The 20,864-nt window shown below is 36.2% G+C and overlaps 1 protein-coding gene across 11 annotated transcripts in view; it reads right to left on the bottom strand.

Moving 5' to 3' along the window:
• Nucleotides 1-8,000: 8,000 nt before the first annotated feature.
• fcho2 (FCH and mu domain containing endocytic adaptor 2) overlaps nucleotides 8,001-20,864 on the bottom strand; it is a 70,092-nt gene continuing 57,228 nt past the window's right edge. For 9 of the 11 annotated variants that reach the window (XM_088629151.1, XM_088629144.1, XM_088629146.1 and 6 more), the window contains 8 exons: nucleotides 19,736-19,795; nucleotides 17,819-17,930; nucleotides 16,740-16,895; nucleotides 15,273-15,405; nucleotides 14,136-14,335; nucleotides 12,854-12,918; nucleotides 12,145-12,309; nucleotides 8,001-11,380 (listed from right to left, as the gene is read on the bottom strand). In XM_088629151.1, coding sequence (XP_088485277.1) covers nucleotides 11,358-11,380; nucleotides 12,145-12,309; nucleotides 12,854-12,918; nucleotides 14,136-14,335; nucleotides 15,273-15,405; nucleotides 16,740-16,895; nucleotides 17,819-17,930; nucleotides 19,736-19,795 — 914 coding nt within the window. In that variant the 3' untranslated portion in view covers nucleotides 8,001-11,357. The remainder of the gene's footprint in view (nucleotides 11,381-12,144; nucleotides 12,310-12,853; nucleotides 12,919-14,135; nucleotides 14,336-15,272; nucleotides 15,406-16,739; nucleotides 16,896-17,818; nucleotides 17,931-19,735; nucleotides 19,796-20,864) is intronic. The other 2 variants (XM_088629148.1, XM_088629155.1) reach the window with 1 other exon arrangement.

Raw genomic sequence — 20,864 nt, 5'->3', positions numbered from 1 at the left:
GAAAGAAAAATGCAAGAATCTTTTTAACCCCAGCAAAAAATAATTAATTTTGAAGGCAAATGCAGCTTGGGAAACATATCTTTCAGCTACATATTTAAACAGCTCCTTTAGTGTCTTGAGAAACCTAAATAGCAGCAGCTATTAACACATTGTGAATGGCAGAACACATAGGGAATTAGGCAAACTATAAACATGTTCACCTTTCTAATTATCCCTGGCTGCAGCTATTTGATTTTGAAGTCATATACAAATAAAACTTTAACGCATGAAAATCGCCATTATCCAGTTTGCCTCACATCATGTGCTAAGAGCTGATGATTTAGACTAAGTGGATACAACTCTTGTATTCACAGTACTATACAGTTGACAGTACAGTTCATCATGAACAGAAACAGGCAAGTGTAATGGTCAAATTGCAGACTATAAAAACTGCCACACCTACAGGTCCATTTAGTATTCTCTCATTTCATGCTCTCCTTTACATTTCATTTTCATCAAAACTCCGCTTTTGTGTTGTGATTCTCCTTCCTCGAATATTTTAAAATGCTATTTCTGTATTCCATTATATAAAGAAATACTGTATACAGACAGCAATCAGCACTGCAGGACAACATTTACACTGTAAAAAGGTGTATGCCTGGGAATGTAAATGAGAAAAGAGCTAAAGGAAACAACCTCAATGAGCAGAGTAATTGCAACAGAGCAGCCAAAAGTATAGCAGTGAATGACTTATTATATGCAGTGGCTGCCTTCACCTACCTGACAATGATGCAGTGAAACCTGCAATACTGTTTAAGGTGATTAATCTGCAAAGGCTCTGTTGTGACGGAATTGAGATCATTGTGATCTACAACATAATTTAGAATTGGAAAGGGCTACACTTAGAATAAAAAGCTTCTGACTCACATTTTGATAGAATCTCTTCTTTGTTTTGTCATTTAGAAACAAACTATGCCGACGATCGATTCTCCTTTGTCCTGCAAAAAGCTGTTATGACCTATTTTTATCTGTGGTCACAGGACACTGGCTTTATGAGGCAGGAGAACCAAGGAATCATGCATATCTTTAAAACTGTATTGGGAACTAATGCAAAAAAGAAAGACATTAAAAACACCGGAAAGAATAAAACCAAGGAAAGGCTATTTGGCCCTTCTTGCTCATTTGGTTACCAGTATCTAATCATTTCCAGAGTTTCATCAGGCTGTTTCTTGAAGGATGCCAGTGAGTCAGTTTCACAATTACAGCTGTGTTGTTTGTTCCAAAATCACAAGGCCCTTTGGGTAAAAAAGTGCCTCCCATTTTCAGTCCTGAATGTCCCTGCTCTGAATTTCCACTTGTATTCTTGGGTTCTTTAATTGTTAAGCTTAAATTATCAGATCTGTCAGGGATCAGAATGGAAAGCAATAGAATGCAAATACTGCAATAACATCAGAACAGTATAATTAAGGAATGTCGGCCTTGCCCATAAAGGTCAGAAGTAGCTTGACAGAGCTAAAGAAACTAATACCCTCCTTGTCACACAAATCTGGGAATAGTTACTTGCATTTCTGTAGGGGCTCAACACAGAGCAGGACATACACAACTGTGATCTACAGCCAGAATCACTATCCTGGGTGGTATCAAAGAAGAGTTTTCAAGATTCAATCAGTGTTCTTTCACCACACACATGATAATTCTTTGGCCACGTTAAACTGGGATAAGACAGCAGCTGGAGAAGAGGTTTTGGAAAAGCTAATGAGGTTTTTAGAATGATAACAGAACTGGGATTTTTTTTAATTTACCAATCCACAAAACTATCTGATAGTTAAATCTCAGAAGCCTGTTTTCTAAGAAGCTGAATATCCTGTTGCTAAAAGGGTCTTTTTATGCAGTACAGTGTGTGTGTTGGTGGGAAGGCTTTTCCATACAATAAAGACATGTCAACAGATTTATTTTCATTTACAAATCCCCACCATAAATCTTGTGTTTTTTATTTTGTCTAACATGCTCATTGCAATAAACTGAACTTTAAACATGCCTTCCAGATTCTGAGACTGGATTGCTTTTTGGTGCACATCTTTAAACATTTTGTGCCTTCATCTAATCCCTCTAAGTAAATATATATTTATATTTCCCCTTCTCTATCCCACTTTCATTCGTGTTGAGACTTCAACCCCATTTTGCTTACGAATTACTAGAGGGTTCCCTGCAAATTACAAGCCCTTGATGGGCTTCTTTGAATTTTCGCAAAACCCTTTGAACTCAACCAGGATTTATTCGCCAGTGTGACTAAACCTGACTCTCAGCTTGAATTTCAGAGCTGTATCTACACAAACTGTTAAGATGAAGCTTGTGAAGACAGTGTATCCTTAGGTTAAAGAGGGGAATATTCTGTGTTAGTGACTTGTCAACTCCCTGTTCTGCGGTGTTTGAGTCTGAACTGCGGTCGGCCTTGTGTGTTCCTGACATTTCTCCCTTCTACTTCATTCTTCCACTTGTCAGCCTCCCTTTTTATTTAGTCTGGAAAATGAAGAATAATTAGTCTGTAGTTACAAGAGCGATCTAATATTTTGAACAATCTTTTCCCCTTATCTTTAAAACTTACACATTGGATATTTCTTTTACCTGAAATGTGTAACATAAAAAATGCACGTATTTTTAAATCTTTTAAAATGTAATGAGCATAAAATAGAATTTAGCGCTGCTATATTTTTGCATACAAGGGTTGGCTGAAGGATTGTGTATAATGTTATAATGAAATAATAGATCTAGGGTGTAGATTAAATGTATTAAATGTATCATGGTACTGTGGCGCATTGCTGCCTTGCAGTGCTGGGGCTCTGGGTCCATTTTCTGGGGTGCTATCTGTGTGGAGGTTGTATATTCTCCCTGTGTTTACATGGGTTTCCTCCCGCAGTCTAAAGACATACTGGTGGGTTAATTGGTTTCTGGGAAAATTGGCCCTGGTATGAGTGTGTGTGTCTCGTGGCCTGTTAAGGCTACTGTATATCCTACCTCGTGCCCGTTGTTCGCCAGGATATGCTCCAGCTTTCCCACAACCTTGTATTGGATAAAGCAGTTAGAAAATGAATAGATGAATAAAATGTAGTTGGTATCATTTTTGTTTTGTTGATCATTGATTGCCTGTGAAACATTTGGGTGACTTTGTTGCACCAGCACCAAATCCTCCCATTAGTGGGAATTGATTGAGCACAAATGATGAGACGATTTGACCAGTTTATTGTCAAACTCAATGAAAATCAAGAGAGAACCAAATAGCCCTGCTTATCAAAAGAACAAAAAAATACAACGATTTTCACTGAATATGAGAATATAATAGTTATACCAAGGATGCCCTTACATCAGAGATGAGCCCTGTTGAACATTTTTGGGATATATTGGGACAGCATGTGGCATCTAGGGCTTAGAGACCAGTGAACGGGCATGTTTGTTCAAGCTCTATAAAAGAATGAGGAATGGGACAGAATCCTATAAGTCAGCACCTGAAACTGGGTACAAAGCATGTATTGCAGATAAATAGCCTGTATTGCTTCAGTGTTGGCCAGACACACATGCAACTAGCCTCTGATGTTCAAAGTAAACCACCTATTGACAAATATTAATCAGCAGAATGAAATTACCTGTGTTCAATAAAATGTCAGTGTACAGTACCTGTAAAAAAAAGAATTTTCAATTTTTCTAATACCCTTGTGAATTTGTTGCAGTTATATGATGTTTCTTATTCATTATAACATATAAGTAATATAACTAAAATAAGTAGACTAATACTGAGGAATATATTGGAATTACCTTTGTGATTTCAGTTTTAATGAACTCTGTCTCAACAATTATTTCATTATTACAAAGACCTTGCAAATGTTTGGTCCACACAAGCAACTATCAGGAGTGATGCATAAGTGGTAAATTATACTGCATTTGTATAGTCAATGATGGTCAAAACTAGGGATTTAGTTGTTTTTCCATTCCGTAGCTAATATCCCTTACAGTACGTCTAATTACTGAATCCAGAAGATCTGCTCTCTGGCACTTTTTTGAAACTCCATGCAGTCAAATATGTTAAAGAAGACTGAATATGATATTTAAATAGCTTATGTGTGGCAACAGTTATTCTAAGTATTATTTTCCTTCCATGTTATCCTATTTATAGTGAGAGGGGGCTTATAATGAGTGTTCCTCATACTTTATATGAGCTCTTGCAGCTCAGAATCATGTGCCAAGGCCGAAAAAGAAGAAAAACCAAAAGTGGTCTTATTTAAACAATAAATGTTGTATGACTTTCAGCACACTGGGGAGCTGTAGATGTTGCTCTTTCTTTTATTTCACAGCAACAAAACTCCCCCCTCCCCCTCTTTGAACTTAACAAGAGCCAAATGAACCCAACTCACAGGCACAGAGCTTCTCTCCTTGCACGCTACGTTTCCAAGGGCTTCAGCAGCTCATATCACCCTCCAGCAGGAGGACTGGAAAGAAGTGGTCCCTGTGGCACATTTTTCTAACTGAGTAGAATTCATCCATCCTCTCGATAACTAGATTGCTTCTCTCCAGAGCTCCTAGTTTTGAAGCATGTTCCAGTTAAGTCAACCCCAGCAGGAGATCTGGCTTCTAATACCCCATTCCAAACACACCTAAGACAACAGCTGAACTGTCTATTGGGCAGCTGTGTGACCACAGCCATTTCCAAAAGGTTTTTGCTCAGAACAAAAAAGCAACAGGAATCTGGCGATAGTCAATAAAGGATTTGATCGGTGTGTGCAAAAACAGCATTGGTGAAGGTGTTTTTCAAATCCCCTGTTCCACTTCCAAAAATCCTGTAAAAATTGGCATCGTGCGGTTCCAACAATTTATCCCCCGTGCGAAAATATACAGCAGATCAAGGCAGATTTCCTTTTACAGAACACAATATGAGCCCTGATATTTTCCCTTCCTTTAAACTGTCAAGTGATATTACAATGACTTTGTTTGCGTAACATGTGTTTCATATCGGTCCTTTCTTGTGCTGTCACCAGCCAGAAGATGAAAAGAGAAACCCAGGAGGATTTTTACTGGTTTAAAAGCGATCCTTGCCACTAAAAAAAAACTATTTTGACATTGTATGTAATGGAGGAAGGAAGGAGACATTACCCATTTCTTTTATTGTGGTTATTTAAAAAGACAACCACATGTACTACATAAACATAGAAATAAGTAGCACTAAAGTTCATATTTTTCTCCAAATATGATGTGTGCCACCTTGGGGGGAAAAGGGTAATGTTTTTTATTACTGGCCGTGGAGGAAATACACAATCCTGTACCTTTTATGACAAATAACTTGGCACAACAACTAGTGAAGATGACCGAGTTGGCCTTTGGAGTTCAGCATTGTGACCCAGTCTCCTTTTTTGTAATCTGGATCATTTATGAATTCAAAGGGCTGCTTGCATTTGGCCTTATCACAATGGTAACCATCACAATGTAAGTAATTGTAAAGCACACATCTATCCATTTTCAAAGCACTTTTTCCAATTCATACTCTTGGGGGAGCCAGAACCTATTCTGACAAGCAATGGGTGCAAGGCAGGGCAAGCCCTGGATGGGACGCCAGTCCATTGCAGGGAAGATAGACCCAAATGAAGACATGCATGCACTCACACTAGGCCCACACTAGGCACCAGTTTTTCCGGAAGCCACTTTTAAATGTCAAGGAGGCAGGTTTCCAAATCTTCCAAGCATTGCATAAAGAAAGCAGCACAACCGTAACTGCTCAAAGTTGTTTTCTTGTGTTGCAACGTTTTCACACGTGTTCTCAGAAATACGATTTCTAACCGCTGGTCTTGCTTTTAAATGTCAAACTGGGACTGAATGCAACAGAAAACTGGTTAATGAATAGACATAAGGGGTAAATACTCAAAATGCAGTACATAATTAGTTGCATACCACAGGTGTCTGTATTAGGATCACCGCTTTTCTTAAAGGGGATATGCTCAATGCAACATCTGTGGCAGGAATAAAAGTCTATGGGGAAACAACTGCCTGATGCATTAATACACATCAATATGAATAAAGTACATTCCCTTCTGGTATAATTTATATCTTGGACTGAGTTTATTCTTTATTAAATTGAATGATTGAATGATTGATGATTGAATTATTTAAATTCTGGTACAGTAAGTAAACTAATCAGCAGGAAACACTAATGCAGGAGGTAGAACTTGCAAAGGATTTCAAAAACACAAATTAAATTCAAGGCTAGAAATACCTGGCAGATGGCGTTTAAAAGTACACAAGTGCAGGGCAGTACATGCAGGTAGCAAAAGGAACAAAATATAAATTCAAGATGTTTATTATGGTAGCACCTTCTAAAAAACACTGCAGCATGTTATATAATGTGGACAAAATCGTTACAAATACATTAAAAGGCTTAAATTACTTATAGAAAAATAAATGCAGTGATATTGGACCCTGACCTTTTCACAGTGTTCCTGGTTTCACAACGTCCCACCCATTTGAATGGCCATAGGGATAATAATTAATCATCAGACTTGCACACTTTCACATACTTCCCTAATAAAGTAATCATTATTTAAGCACCATTAATAAGTAAAGGATTTATAAATGCTGAAATGTAGTTTTTACAGAAAATTGAAAAGTTAGTAATTTGCGAATGTTAAATTCGCGGATATCAAGACCTTACTCTACTCCACACAAACATTAAAATAGAAACATGGCTATTTACCAGTAAAGGCAATTATTGTAATAGTTTTCTTGTCTATGTAATCTCTTCTTATTAACTGACATTTACTTATGAGGTTTGAATGGGGAGCTGTTTTAGCATGCAAGCTGTAGAGGAGCAAGCAGAGATAGAGGGAAGATCTGAGGCTGTTTTGCTGGTAAAAAAGTAAATGATAATTCTGAATAATGGAACAAGAATGGGTGCTTTTTCAAACGTCCTCAAGAAGGCAATTTGTCAGTGAAGGTTTATTTTTAAACATGATGAAGACCCTAAATATATGTGGAGACAGCCTTAATTAAAAAACAAAAACACACAACAGTGTTCTGAAATGGTTGGGCGGGTTCTGACAGTTCGGTGACCTTAGCCCATTTAAAATGCTTTAGTAAGCTTGTCAGGACACCGAAAATTAAGAGTATCTTCAGACGTTAGTGCTTTTGCCTCAAAGCTCTGGGGTCCGGAATTTGATTATGGAGTGGGTCTCCCTCTGTGGGATGTCTTCATATTTGACCCATGTCCATGTAACCATATGGGTTTCCCTTAGTTCAATCAAGGGTTATTTATCAATGCACGAACAGAAAAGCACACAGTGGTGTTGTCGGCAATTAAGTGCTTTATCCATGAAGTGGTTAAGAGGGATAGAAGGGTAGAAGGACACAAGTTTATAGTTTATTTTCTTCCCACACTCCCAGGAGTGTTCAGGGTGTTCAGGCTAACTGGTAGTCTCCCTTATATGGTATATGTGTGTGATCCCTGTAAAGGAGTGATGTCCCATGTAAGGTGTTGTCCCTTCTTGTGCTCCGTACCAGCTGTGTCAAGATAAATCAGTTTGTCAAAATGGATGGATAATTATTATTTGTAAATCAAGTTCTGGACAACATTTGCACTTAAAGGACATACTTAAATTCAGATGTACTGCTATAGTTCCATGACAGGTTGCACTGTAAGGCTGTTTTGGCTACAAAGAGGGATTAACCTATGACATAATATTAAACTACAACGCCAGCTAGAAAGACACTGTTGCATTTTCATATGAGAAGGTTCATGGCCATATAAATCAGAGCAAACCATTTGATTTACATCCAGTTTCCTAGTTATAACTGCCAGTTATGTCTGCTCTATAGCACCTTTAGCAGTAAATGTACTTTAAAATGTGGAAATATAAGATCTTCTGCTGCACAATTCATGCTCTTTAAAGTCATCAGGATATGCTATTGGATGCCGTAGGTGCCCTAGCACCTTGCAAAGCTGCTTACATGGCACATTAAAAAAACAAGAAAATGAGCACAGGACACAGAGTTGAGAAGTATTTATATATATGTATATATATTACACATTTATTACAGGCACATTGAATTATAAAGTGAAGACAAGTGGCAAAGATTTTGTAAAATTTACATTTCATGAAAAATTGTTTAAATATACAGATTTTTATCTACTAGAAAACCATTTGATTAATTTTTTCCATATACAACCAAAGGTTTTTTTCATAAAAGCTCCAATTCCCAAGGAAAATTTAACTGACGTCTTAGTGGCAGCTAGAAAGGATATCTTGGTATAAGGAAGCAAGAACCAGCTCGCTAAATATACAGAGTATATAAAGTTCCTGTAGACTTATACTTCAACGCTGTGCATAGTAGAGCTGCGGCCTTCCCAGTGGACTTTGCATTTTCAGATACCAAGTCATCCATTGGCAATGATGCTACAGCTGCACAATCATTTAGTTCGCTCCCTATTGTTTAAAGTGGCTTTAAATGGACTTTAATCCCAAACCTCATATTTACAACGAACAGGTCATTAGGTTTTTCTTCCAATAACTACAGATTAACTCCAGCTAAAACCCAAAACAAAAGCTGAGTGTGCTTTTTGTGACTCAATTTTACATTGACCACATACCAGGCAGTTGAAGAAAAAAGCTTTCCCTTTGAAGACATGTGTTCACTAACACTACCATTTAAATCTTATAAAATAATAAAGATGAAAAACAATCTTACACAGCAGCCAGTGGAAAAGTGTCTTTTGAAACACCTCTTGTGTGTCCCCTTAAGTATTTCAAAGGCCATTTCAACTAGGTTCCATGCCTGTAAGGAATTACTGAAAAAAAAGATATTTATTCAATCAAAATAAATACCTTTATCAACCAAAATGGAGATCATCATGCACAAATCCTTCTTCAATTATTAGAGAAAGCCATCACAGATCACCCTCTGCTCCAGACTTCATAGGTCAGTAACAACGGCTTTCAAATTATAAAGTTGGTTCAATTATCTAAAAATGCAAAACCCGTAACTAGGGGGCCTTCAGCGTTTCACAATTTGTTTTAAGATGCCCTTTTTTTACTTCTGGTTGTCTCTGGGTAGAAGAAGTAACCACAGAGTGCCTTCAAACACGGAAAACTCAACAGCTATTTGTTGTCTATACAGGTTGACTTCTTGAAAAAGACCACTGTTGACAATCTATGTTTGGAAGCACTGTAGATGGCATAGAAATGTTCTAATCAAATTAAACAGTGTATAAATAAATACCTGGAGACAACTGGTCTATTTCTTAATCTGCTACCGCTGACTGAAAAGAAAAACAATCCTTAAAGACAGACTGCCTTTGGATTGGTTAATGAAAAGTTACAAAAATTATTCTTAGGATCAGAAAAGGTATTCATCATATGGGGGTGAGATCCTTCCATCTGTTATTTCATTAAGAAGGACACAAGCATTCAAATTTATTACACGCTATAATGCTTTTCCTACATCTCGTGCTTGCGGTTCACCACTACTGTAACTACAACAACAACATCGATAACATCTTCCTGTAGTGGCAAAATATTGCCTTTCATTCTAACCTCACAATTAAAAAATACAAAATGTAAGGTGGGGATACAGTTGTTGACCATTCTTTCATTTTGTGCATCGACACATATCATCTCATTACTTTCAGAGCTCATTTTGTGTGTGTTAACAGTGCTAAAAATGTTTTGATTTTCCCCAATGAAATCATTTACAACTTGCAATACAATTACGTTCTAGAGGTATTTCATATTAATCATTTTACATCTGGACAACATCAGACAAACAAGCAGTGGTGCACACAAAAATCTATACAGTCAATGCTTCTTGCTTGGTTTCATTCAATTCATCTCGTCTTAAATGCAAAACATTTATTTTTTGGGATTGTGCTACATCATTTAATAAACTGTGTACAAGTAAACACAATTAAACATCAATTAGATTAGATAATTGAATGTAAAATTGAAAAATTTCAATGTAAGCACTACCCTTTTTGTAACAAAAATATTACAACAGAGTAAAGCTGGAATTTGCCAGTGGGTTACTTTTAGCAAATAGTTTTCTATTTAAATACAAAAATGAATTAATTTGATGTTCATAATATATACTTTCCCACAATAAGTATTTGTAATGCTTTAATGGAGATACATCTTATATGATCTAAGATAGTACCTTCAATTTGATGGAACAAAATAGGGCCAGTGATATTCGGCTCAGCCTTGTTTGATTAATGAAAATCATTGGCAGAAAGTGAAAAACAGCCAAAGCTGCCTAAATAGTTGCAAAATAATATTTATAATTCAAAAGACCAATGACCACATTAGCTGTTGTAAGGACAAACATGTGACTTCAACATGCTGAAATTTCAAACTCCAAGCAAGTAGCCTGCATTTCCCTTCAGCATCCAAACAAAAATTAGAGTATAAAAGAATTGGTATGCACAAAAGTCATGTTGTGCTCTTATACTGCATTAGAAGTAAAAACGTCATATTAGTATTCGAAAACTAGGAAAATTAGGCACATTAAGATTCACAGAATAGAAACATTAAAAAAAGAGGCACCGATGTAGTCATGTTGTTTAGTAAAAACAAATGACCGGATATTTTCTAACAGTCTCTAATATAGTCACCATTAATGTACATATTCCTAAAATGTAAATCCATTCTGAGAGCTTATATTGAACCATTGCACATTTTATCAGTAATAACACCATGCTCTTACCTTGACTTTTTTTAAATCCACAGATTTGGAATTGAGCCTTTCTACATAAGTCAATATAATGCAGCTGAAACATTGAAGATCAAGGCCAGGTTTCCATTATTTTCTAACTGTAATTATTCATTCTTTTGTTTTAGTTTAGTTATATGGTTAAAGTCAATATATATTGGAGGCAAAGCAGGGTATACATAGAAAAAAACCCTTTAATGTTCGGCAGCAAAGATCATTAGTGCAGGGTTTTTAAATTTATAGCCATCCAATATACAGTATCATTACTACACATACTGTTAACTATACATATGAAACAAATACTATTGTTTTGACTTTATAAAAGCCTAAATAAATCAAAAGTGTACTTAATTGGTTTGAATTTCAAAACGTCCCGACAGCCCAAGTTTTCTGTTTTTTTTTTTCAAGTGTTCAAAATCATATCAGTGCTAATTTGATGTAGTAAAAATATTGTTTCTTCCAAAAAGGTGCATTTTAATTAATGTAAAGTTATTTTCAAAAATGTAAAAAAAAAAGAAAGTTATTGCCAAACCCTTCAGATTTCTTACTGGAAGCCGCCGCCTTCTCAAAACAAGATAAAACAACAAAAATAGCACGGAAAGTTTCAGTTGTGCTTCTCGGAACAAAGCATTCCTGCAGCATCAGCAGTCTGCCATATATCGTCCTGAAAAATAAAGAAAAAGAAGCAGAGAACTCAGAGATTTGCTCTTCAAATGCCACTAAACAAAAGACATATTTTGGAAATAAATATTTCCTCATAGACATGACACAAGGTATCTTAATAAAATATCTTTCAATGGATATTTTCTAGATATTAATTTGTTCTGTTAATCAGTTTAAAAAAGGGTCATACTGTTATGGTTAAGGCAAAAGTGAGTAGGCTCATTTCACAGCTAAGGGTCACAACGTTCCTGGAAATGGCTGACAGATAATAATGGATTGCTGAAGAATTGTTTGGCCAACATCATCGAAATCTTGACTGAGGTCCCCATAACTTTTTAAAGAGTGACTGCAGTGATAAATTAAAAATGTTTATTTTGAGAATGTGGGAACATTAATAAGCTGGATCATATTTAGCCTACTGTAGCCTCAGCACCGATACTGTACAAAGAAATGTTTGGCAGACAGGAAGCAATTATTGGTTTGAGACGTTTGCCAATTTCTATCAATCAACACTGTCATCCTGCAGTGAGATGGCATGCTCGAATCATTTTAAAACTACAATTACAAATGATGAAGCAGAGGGCAAATTTTAATGTGCAGTTATACAACAAACCTTACTTTTGACTTAATTAAACCAGTGAGGAACATTTGTAAATTTAAATTCTAACTGTAATTTAAGAAAATGTCACTTCTCAAAATTAAGCAACAGAACTATGAACTATAATTCTCAGAAGACACATGAACAGAAAACTTAAAACATCTTACCTGTAGCAAATCTCTTTTTAGTTAGGGAAAGCCTATAGCCACTCCCAACAAGCTCCAGATCTACTCCAGAAAGAGTATTTCCTTCGCTTAAAAATTGCACTGCAAGTGTGGCAGGGTTAGTAGGTCCTTCTGAAAGATCAAATTTTGCCCTGAGGCTCCCTGAACCTATAAAAAGTAAAAGACAGTTGTTGTAGTGTTTTTATTAATTACTTTCACAGGCACTAGAGTATTCTAAAACCCTGTTGCTGAATTCTCTTTAATTCTGCTTTTAGACTTTTAATATGTTATGTCACATACTGTACTAGACTGTTTTAATTACATCAAACCAGAAAAAGGTATCAAATACTGCAAACAAGTTGGAAAAAATTGGAGAGAAATGTGATACTTTAACAAATAGCCCAATTATTATCATTGCAGAATGCCTAACATCTAAAAAATACAAGTCTGATCACAAAAGTATTACTACTGTTCACACTAGGAAAACCTGAATAACACGTTTTCACAAATGATAGAAACCATATGGTTAGGAATAATAAGAAGATCAACTTCTAGTTAAGGATTTAATTTACTCTACATCTGACCAGCAGAACATTTAATAAAAGATAAGGCAGATTAAGTAAGACAAGCCACTTAAGTGCACCAGGCTCCTCTGTCTTTGCATTTGTTTAATATTTTCAAAAACTGTTTTCATGCTGCTTTTATAACATACCTTCATACTCAGATTTCTCTGAGATTTCTTGTATCTTCCATAAGGCTTTGTTCTGCTCTGCACTCCTGTTATGAAATATGAACAATTTTTTTAATATAACAGATACCAAGTGTTAATGTTAAGCTTTTGAAAATAAAATAGGATACAGGTGTCCGAATTAAGCGTTATCAAAGAGTAAAAAAGTAGGAAGAAGCATTTTAGTTATTTGCTAGAAATGTATTTTGCCAGATGAGAAAGACTAGCACATATTAAAGTATTATGTGTATGTTAAATGAACTTCATAATCCTAATCCCTCCTTCTCTTGTCATCTTGCCTACCTCTTAAAGTTTCTGAAGTCAAAATTGTTACTTTCCATTCCCAGTAATGTATTAAAATGACAAAATAAATGAAAGAAATATAGTAGGTCACCCTGATGACATAAAGATATCCAGTGCACTAAATAATAGGAAGATCCTGTGCAGTGTATTTAAAACCTAAACAAAAATTGTTCTCCTTTTTTGTGCTGGGAAAAAACCCAACATTTCTATGCCCAAGTGCCTATTTCACAAGTTCCCTTTTTTTCTATTGATCAAAGTTGTGCTGATATGTACTGTATCAGATTACTATGACTTATATTATTGTTTCAGTGTCTGTTTCATTCAATTATGCTAAATTACACTACTCCAGTCCTTAGATTGCAACAGCATGACCACTGTCTCATCACTAACTCTGCCTCCCTGGCTCTCCTGGCTGCAGAATGTGGCATTTTCTACATCTTGTCAACTTGAAAAAATCATAAATTTGCAAATACTTTTAAGAGGACTACTTTAAAATAAAAAAAATGCCAAATCTGTCCATCCATTAACAGAAAGATGCTTCTTCCTGGAGAGTATCACTGTAACCCAGAGCCTCTCCCAGACGCTCTGTGCACAAAGCAGGACTATGTCATGGACGGGAAGCCGGTCCATTCCAGGACAAACAAACTCAAGAGCACACAGGGACGAGTTTGAGACTTGCCAGCATTTATTCTTGCCAGTGAATTTCTGGAAGGTGGGAGGAAACCAGAGTATCTTGCAAAATCCCACGCGAGCTGAACCCAGGACCTAAGCCTGGGAAGCAGCAGTGCTAACTTCCACGTCATCCTGCTGCCCACAAATGCCATGTCGTAATACAACATTACAAATAATTCACCTCAGAGAAGACTCAAACATGAAACTGCTTTTGTTAGGTACTATACTCAGAGAATGCAGACCGAAATGGTGTAAATAACTTTATGTCAGCCTGAAAAGGAATGTAGCCTACCAAATTGCTGTTGGAATAGACTGCATATTAGTAACTCCACCATCAACTGGCACCAAGACTTGCACATTGGACAAAACGCCAGGACTCAGCATCGACTCTGGGTTGTATCTGTAATCCACTCTGACATCTGTTGTGCCAGGAGAGCACTTCCAGTACACTGCCAAGTTCAGCGGAGTAGACTTGATTCCATTTGAAGAAACCTGTAAAACATAATAAAAGACATTAGATACATACATGCCTTCAAAAAAAGTGTTATTCTGCACTGTGCTACCCATTTCCTTCAATGATTTTCATTCTTTATTCAGAAACTCAAAATCCTACTGCAAATTTAGAAAAAAAAAGGTGCGTTTTTAGCTTTATGGATGTGTAAAGCAGAATTAACAATGATAATGGGAAGGAACCCCTGACAAAGAGCCAATGAGGATTGCTAAATGGAAATGTGATGGATTAGCTACAACACTACAAAGGAGAGCAAACCGAGTCAGATCTTTTGGTTTGTGATCTTTGGGCTGTACCTGCTTGAGTTTGAGTACCTGCCTATCCTGGACAATGAGATTGTAACAACCCCTCTGCCTAACAAGGCTTAGCTGAATTGGTGATGATGAAGTGAGTATGGAGAAAACCGGGCAAGAAATGCTGGAACATTTTCATTTACAGGACCGTATTTATAGATGGGACTGCTGGGAATTCAAAGCCATCTTGCTCCTGAAGTTTTGCTATAAACTTCAGTAATGCATAATGGTTAGATATTGATGGAATGATTGAAAATGACTAAAATATCTGCCCATAATAAAGTCATTCTAATTAATTTATCTTGAATGGAAATTTCATTGAAATAAATTGTACTTCCAACTAACATTTTTGGGGGGGTTACCCATGCATAATTAAAGAAATGTAAGTGCTTCATTTTTTATTTTTATTTTAATATTTACAGTTAGAATATTGTTAGTTCAATAATATTCAACAATATCTTCAGCAAACTATTTTAGAAAGCTTTACTAAAGTATACAGCAAGCTTCGGGCAGGAATTGCTGGGCTTGTTTGCAGACGATACGATGTGGTTTTCTGAGCCCACGCATTCAGAGGAACTGTCCATTCAAGTAAAGTAAATGCGAAGAGATTACTGCTTCTGTTTACCTGGTATTTCAAGATGTCCACATTATAGTAAGAGGCAGACGGGTTTTGCTCAGCTGCTTTCCTGAGGTAGCCTGTGAGAGCTTGCATGTTCATCCAGAAGTCCTTGGTGCTGGAATCACTTTGTGAGGGATCACTACATTCAACACAAACACATCCAAAAATTAACGTGGTATCATGTTATCGGCTGTTTTTCCAGCTCTGTATAGCAGTAATAACATTGCAAGATGGACCCTGTATTAGCACTTGCATATTAAATCATGAATGATAATCACGTACACTATTTTTGAGCAGACTGGAGAATGGCCTACAGCAGGCAGACAGATCTTCCGTAAAAAAGAAATATGTTTTTCGAAGGCTAAATTCTATGCACTTTACCTTTCTAACTTTAAACACACTGTATCAAACTCTAAATAATTCGAGACATCCCTTCTCCAAACATTTCAATGTTTTCTTAAATGCTTGAAAATTTAAGCAATATTCTAAAACGTTTAATAACAGTGTACACTAAAGAAACAGACCAAGCCCTTGCAAAAAGTTTAAAATTAAGATAAGAAACAGTTAACATCACTGCAATATTAAGAATTAAGTGGTCCTCTGCACCAGTGTGACTAATTTGTTACAGAAAAGCTTAGCATGCTTATTACAGATCACGCTCAATGTAGCACAAATCTGACAAAATCAAAGATGAACAGAAACATCTAAAAGTGGTTTTCTTTTGAGACAAGCAGTGGAGCTCATCTGCGTTTGAGCTGCTGGGATGAACACTGTCAGTTGAGATTAGATAAAAAAAACATGAAACCCTAATCTTAGTTTTAAAGACTACAATTGTCCATGATGTCCATCATTTGGACTTGGTGTTCAGAATATATGCAGCACACATAACTTTGTTAGGTGTGCCAAGGCTCATTAGTGAGGAGGAAAAAACTCTAAAGCCCAGCTGGTGTGGACAAAATGCCACCATTGAAATTCATTCATGGCGTATGACATCGAGCATACAGCAGATTTTTATAACCCACTGGTGATCATTTAAGTTTAAATGTAATTTGCAGGAGAAGGTATAGTCACAACATAGCACTACAGTGAATACAAGACAGAAGATACTCTGAAAGGATTTGTTCTTCATGCCTATTTCACCTCCTGATTCTTCAGATTTTTTTTTTTAGAATATACTATATTATATTCTATGATAGAAATGTTTCAGACATGTTAAATGCCCAATTGTGGGTTTGAAACAAGTTTACATTTCTTTAAGTCATATCTTCTTAACAGGTACTCTATGTTAATAAGCAAAATTAATAAGCTTTACTGTAATGCTTTAAGTTAACATGTCTGTGTACATCTAGTTATCATTGCATTCTGAAAAATGTTGTTTTTAATTCAAAACCAAACCCCTGTAACCATTCTTATATTCTTTCATTTTTATATGACTTCATGTCATATGTACATATTAAAGACTTAAGAATGTACCTGTATAAAAGCTGTTGGTTAGGAAGAATCTGTTCAAGTTTGATAGTATTCTTTAATCGAAAGCTCAGGACAGCTGGAGATGGGTTGCTGGTAAAAATCTTGATAATGCCACTGGGGAAGGATATTGTTATATCTCCAGTAATTTTTACAATGCATCTGTAAATAAAAAAACAAAACCCCAACGTATTCCAACAATGACACAGTACTGTAAATTTCCATAAATCAGTTACTGCAGAATCACATTACATTAAAAACACATTAAGCTTTTTACTTCACGCTGGGTTGAATGACATCAGATTACAAAAAACAATTGCTGGTCAGAGAAAAAAAAATATTAGGCAAAAATCCAATAGCAATTTATTGGGAAAGTTACAAATAAACAGGCTATTTGTTTAACAGCACCTTTTATAAAGGTCTCATTTTATAACTGCTTCTATCAAAGGAGTTTAACTTACATTTCAGTTAAATCCCTTAATAAAACCCTAGTTGCTGTTAGTTTAAAAAGGTCTGGTCTTTTCTTCACAAGCTCTCTGAACATGTACTGTAAATAAGCCCAGGGTGTCCCCAGTCACAATTTCACAGGCCTCTCTTGTGTCTCTGCTTATTCTTCAAAGAAAAAAACTAGACACATGACACTATTTGCACTGAGCACATTAATTTATTTCTATATTGAAAGGGCTACAACTATTTTTAAAGCTTTATAAAAAATAATATATTGTGTACATTTTGATATGCGGATTCTTCTACATTTTTCGATTCCCAAAACAAGTTTTGGTAGTGCCACAAATCTGTTTGAATGGCTTTTATGTTTGCTGCTGATGTCCTGAAAATCCAATTAAAACCAGCAACAAAGACCTGCCCACATTCCCAAAATGCCAACGTTTGGCCTCCAGCCCAACCCAGGGAGTTCACTCGCTTTTTTCATTGACCACCACACTACTGGTTAGAGCTACATCCCAGCCAGACATTCTTCGGCCCTTAAACATTCTTTGATTAATTAATTCTTTGGCCCTGAAACGCAGCAATCTTAAACTGCTCTCTTTATTCTCCATTAAGAGAACCAGCCATGTGAAACTTACTTTGAGGGATCGGCCCCTTTGAAGTAGGCATTAACCGACTCTGTGAACGCCACGGCAATGGGCAACGAATCCTGAGACCCAAGGCTGACTGGGCTGGGACCACGAGATGTTCCTGATGGGGAGACAAAGTACAATGCATTCACGTTAATTGGTTAAAAAAACATTCTTGACCTTTTTGCAAAGGATACTAAGTTAGTCTGCTGCAAACCATATGTGATCACTCTCCAGCACTGCTACCTCTAATTACTTTGAATAGCATGCTCTGGACTCTGGACTTGATCTCACAGCCATTTATTATCACAACCGTTTTATCTTTTTCAAAGACATACACAAACCCTCTAATTCTGGCATTTTTCTTAAATAACAAATACAATTTCGGAAACTTCAGATGATTGCGGTTTTGATTGCCATGTTTCATACACACCAGGAGAAGGACTAAGATTAAACTGTCCCGGGCTGTTTAATGACAGGAGGTTGTTGCCAAGTGTTTGAAAGTAGAATTTATGTTGTAAAAAATCGTAAATAGTATACAGCATGTAGTCATTCTGTTCTTTTTTAACACAAATGGGAATGGAAATTATTATCATAGGCAATACCATACCTTAAAAACGACCCAAAATGTGACATTGAAATATATACCAAACTACACAGTGTATAATGAAAAGCCTTTTGAATCACAAATTGTGTGATTATAGTCACTTGTAAAAAAATAAGCCATTAATAGAGAGAAAATAAAAGGGCAGTAAATAAGGTCATGCAGTGATATATACACATATTCAATACTGCAAAGATATTGGGAAGAAACAGTTAAAAAGGTTAAAGAATGACATTTTGCAAATGCAGCACAATCATTGAGAAAAATTCAGAAATGCAAAAACGTTTAACAAGCACAACATATCAAGAATATTGCATACTGTATTTTGAAAATGCATCTCATGACAGCAGTCAAGACAGCCATTAATCTTATTCAAAGCTCACTTTTGTGAGGGCTCTGCTTTGACACTGTCTCTCCTTAGAATGCCTTGTGATGAAATTTGGAGTAATGGTTGGGACTCTGGACTTACGTCTGAAGGGATGTAGGTTCAAATTCTGGACAGAATGCTGCTGCTGTACCTTTCAACAAATAATTCACTCAAATTGCTCTAATAAATGCTCTGCTGTACAAGGGTACTATTCAGGTGTTTCTGGATCTCTCTGAAGGAACACCACAAAGAGAGGGCATCAGCCCTGTACACAAGCTATGTCACCATTCCCATCTTTTCAGATATTCCCTGCATTGGAGCTTTACGAAATCTTGAAATTATGTCTAAACACAATGACATCCCACAGAATACAAGGCTGACCTATGATTCTTTCATGAAAAGTGACTTACAGATATTACAATTAATAGGAATGGGAAAAATAATTTTGTCATCAATTTAAACAGCTGGGATTGCTGGAGCAATCTGGCTAAAGCGGTTTGCTCAAGGGAAAACCAGCTGTTTCGCCACCTGTGATAAGAACTCACAACCTTTTAGAGGAGGGAGTCCAGGGCCAAACTCCTCTTTGATGCACATAATAACTTAATACAAAAAAAATGAATAATAGTATACAAAAGGCAAAAGATCTAATTAGAAAATTATCTTCTAGCATGTCACAGAAGTCTAACAAGGTACTGTGTCCAAAAGAAAAAAACATTGTTCTCTGATCATTTATTAAGATTAAACACGATTGTATCAAATTACAATTTACCTGAATCACAAACCAGGCAAAAGAATAATCTTTTTTTCCCCAAATAGTACCAGTGAGTTCAACATCTGCATCAGTGAGTTTATAAGATGTTCCAAGAGAGAATGTTTTACACAGATGTTAGAAGTTAGAGCACATCGCAAGCAGCAGCAGATTGTTAGTACTCAAAAATAATTTCCATTACTGTACCTGCTGGTGTTTCACAGCGCTTTTCAAAAGTAGGCAGTTTCCCAATGAACACATCATCCTCTTTATCATTAAAACAAAAACAAAACAAAAGCAAAATACAATGCAAACAGAAATATCCTGTAGCAAAACTGGCCAACACTCATGTGGCATGTTTCTCTTCAGGGAATGTATGCCCTTATTTAGGCCTGCAATTTTGAAATCAAAATGTACTTTACCTAAAGATGTAAGTCATGTAAAATCAACAAAGATTAAGCTTCAAAGATTAAGATAGATTCATATTCAAGAATACACTGCACAAATGACAGAGATACTGTTTGTCTTCAAAACAGCAAATGAAATGTGTACAATTAAAAAACACACAGCTCTTTACTTGAAATGAAGAACACTTAACAAATGCAGTACCTGATCTTCTGAATGTAGATACAGGTACTGTATATCACTTTATTTTCCAACTAAATAAAAAAGGCAAATTTCACAAACAGTTCCTGAAGGAAGGGATCTCCAAGCCTGGTTAAGTAGAGCTCCAGTCCAGGAGGACTGACAGGTTACCATTAAATCACTAGTTTCAGAAGACATAAAATGAATCAAGTGTGATAAATTAAGCCTCGTGTTATGTGATTTGTTAAATTAATTAAGTGATCATTTTAGGACTAAAATCTCCTCTTCAGCTCTCAGGGACCACAGTTCTCTGAACTGATTACTTGATCGATACATCAATAGCGGTGCCAATCTTAAGAAACAGGTGATCTACAAAACTAATTGGACTGGGGCTTTCCAGGACCAAGAAGACCCCTGAAACCCCTGAACTTAGGGCATACTATATTTTGTACTTTTCAGTAGTTACATAAATGACAACGTTCAAGGGTTATGAGCGGATTTCCGTGATAGTGTCTGATTTCCCGCTAACATCAGGCTAAGATACAGTAACACTTCCCTGTAGAAAAACATTAACTGAGACAAGTGGTAAAGACAAGATAAGCAGAAACGCTCAAGCGTTGAATATAAAACCCTTATACTTCGCAAGCAAAATACAAGGCAAACAAAAAGCAATTGTAGCACAAGCATGTGATGTCTATCACAACATGGCCACAGACTGTTCAGGGCCTATAGGGTGTTGCCGAGTCCTGAC

The sequence above is a fragment of the Lepisosteus platostomus genome, chromosome 4 (assembly GCF_059453375.1).
Source record: "Lepisosteus platostomus isolate fLepPlt1 chromosome 4, fLepPlt1.hap1, whole genome shotgun sequence".
Classification (NCBI taxonomy): Eukaryota; Metazoa; Chordata; class Actinopteri; order Semionotiformes; family Lepisosteidae; genus Lepisosteus; species Lepisosteus platostomus.
The sequence above is the reverse complement of the archived record's forward strand: the minus strand, read 5'-3'. Positions and strand labels throughout refer to the sequence as shown.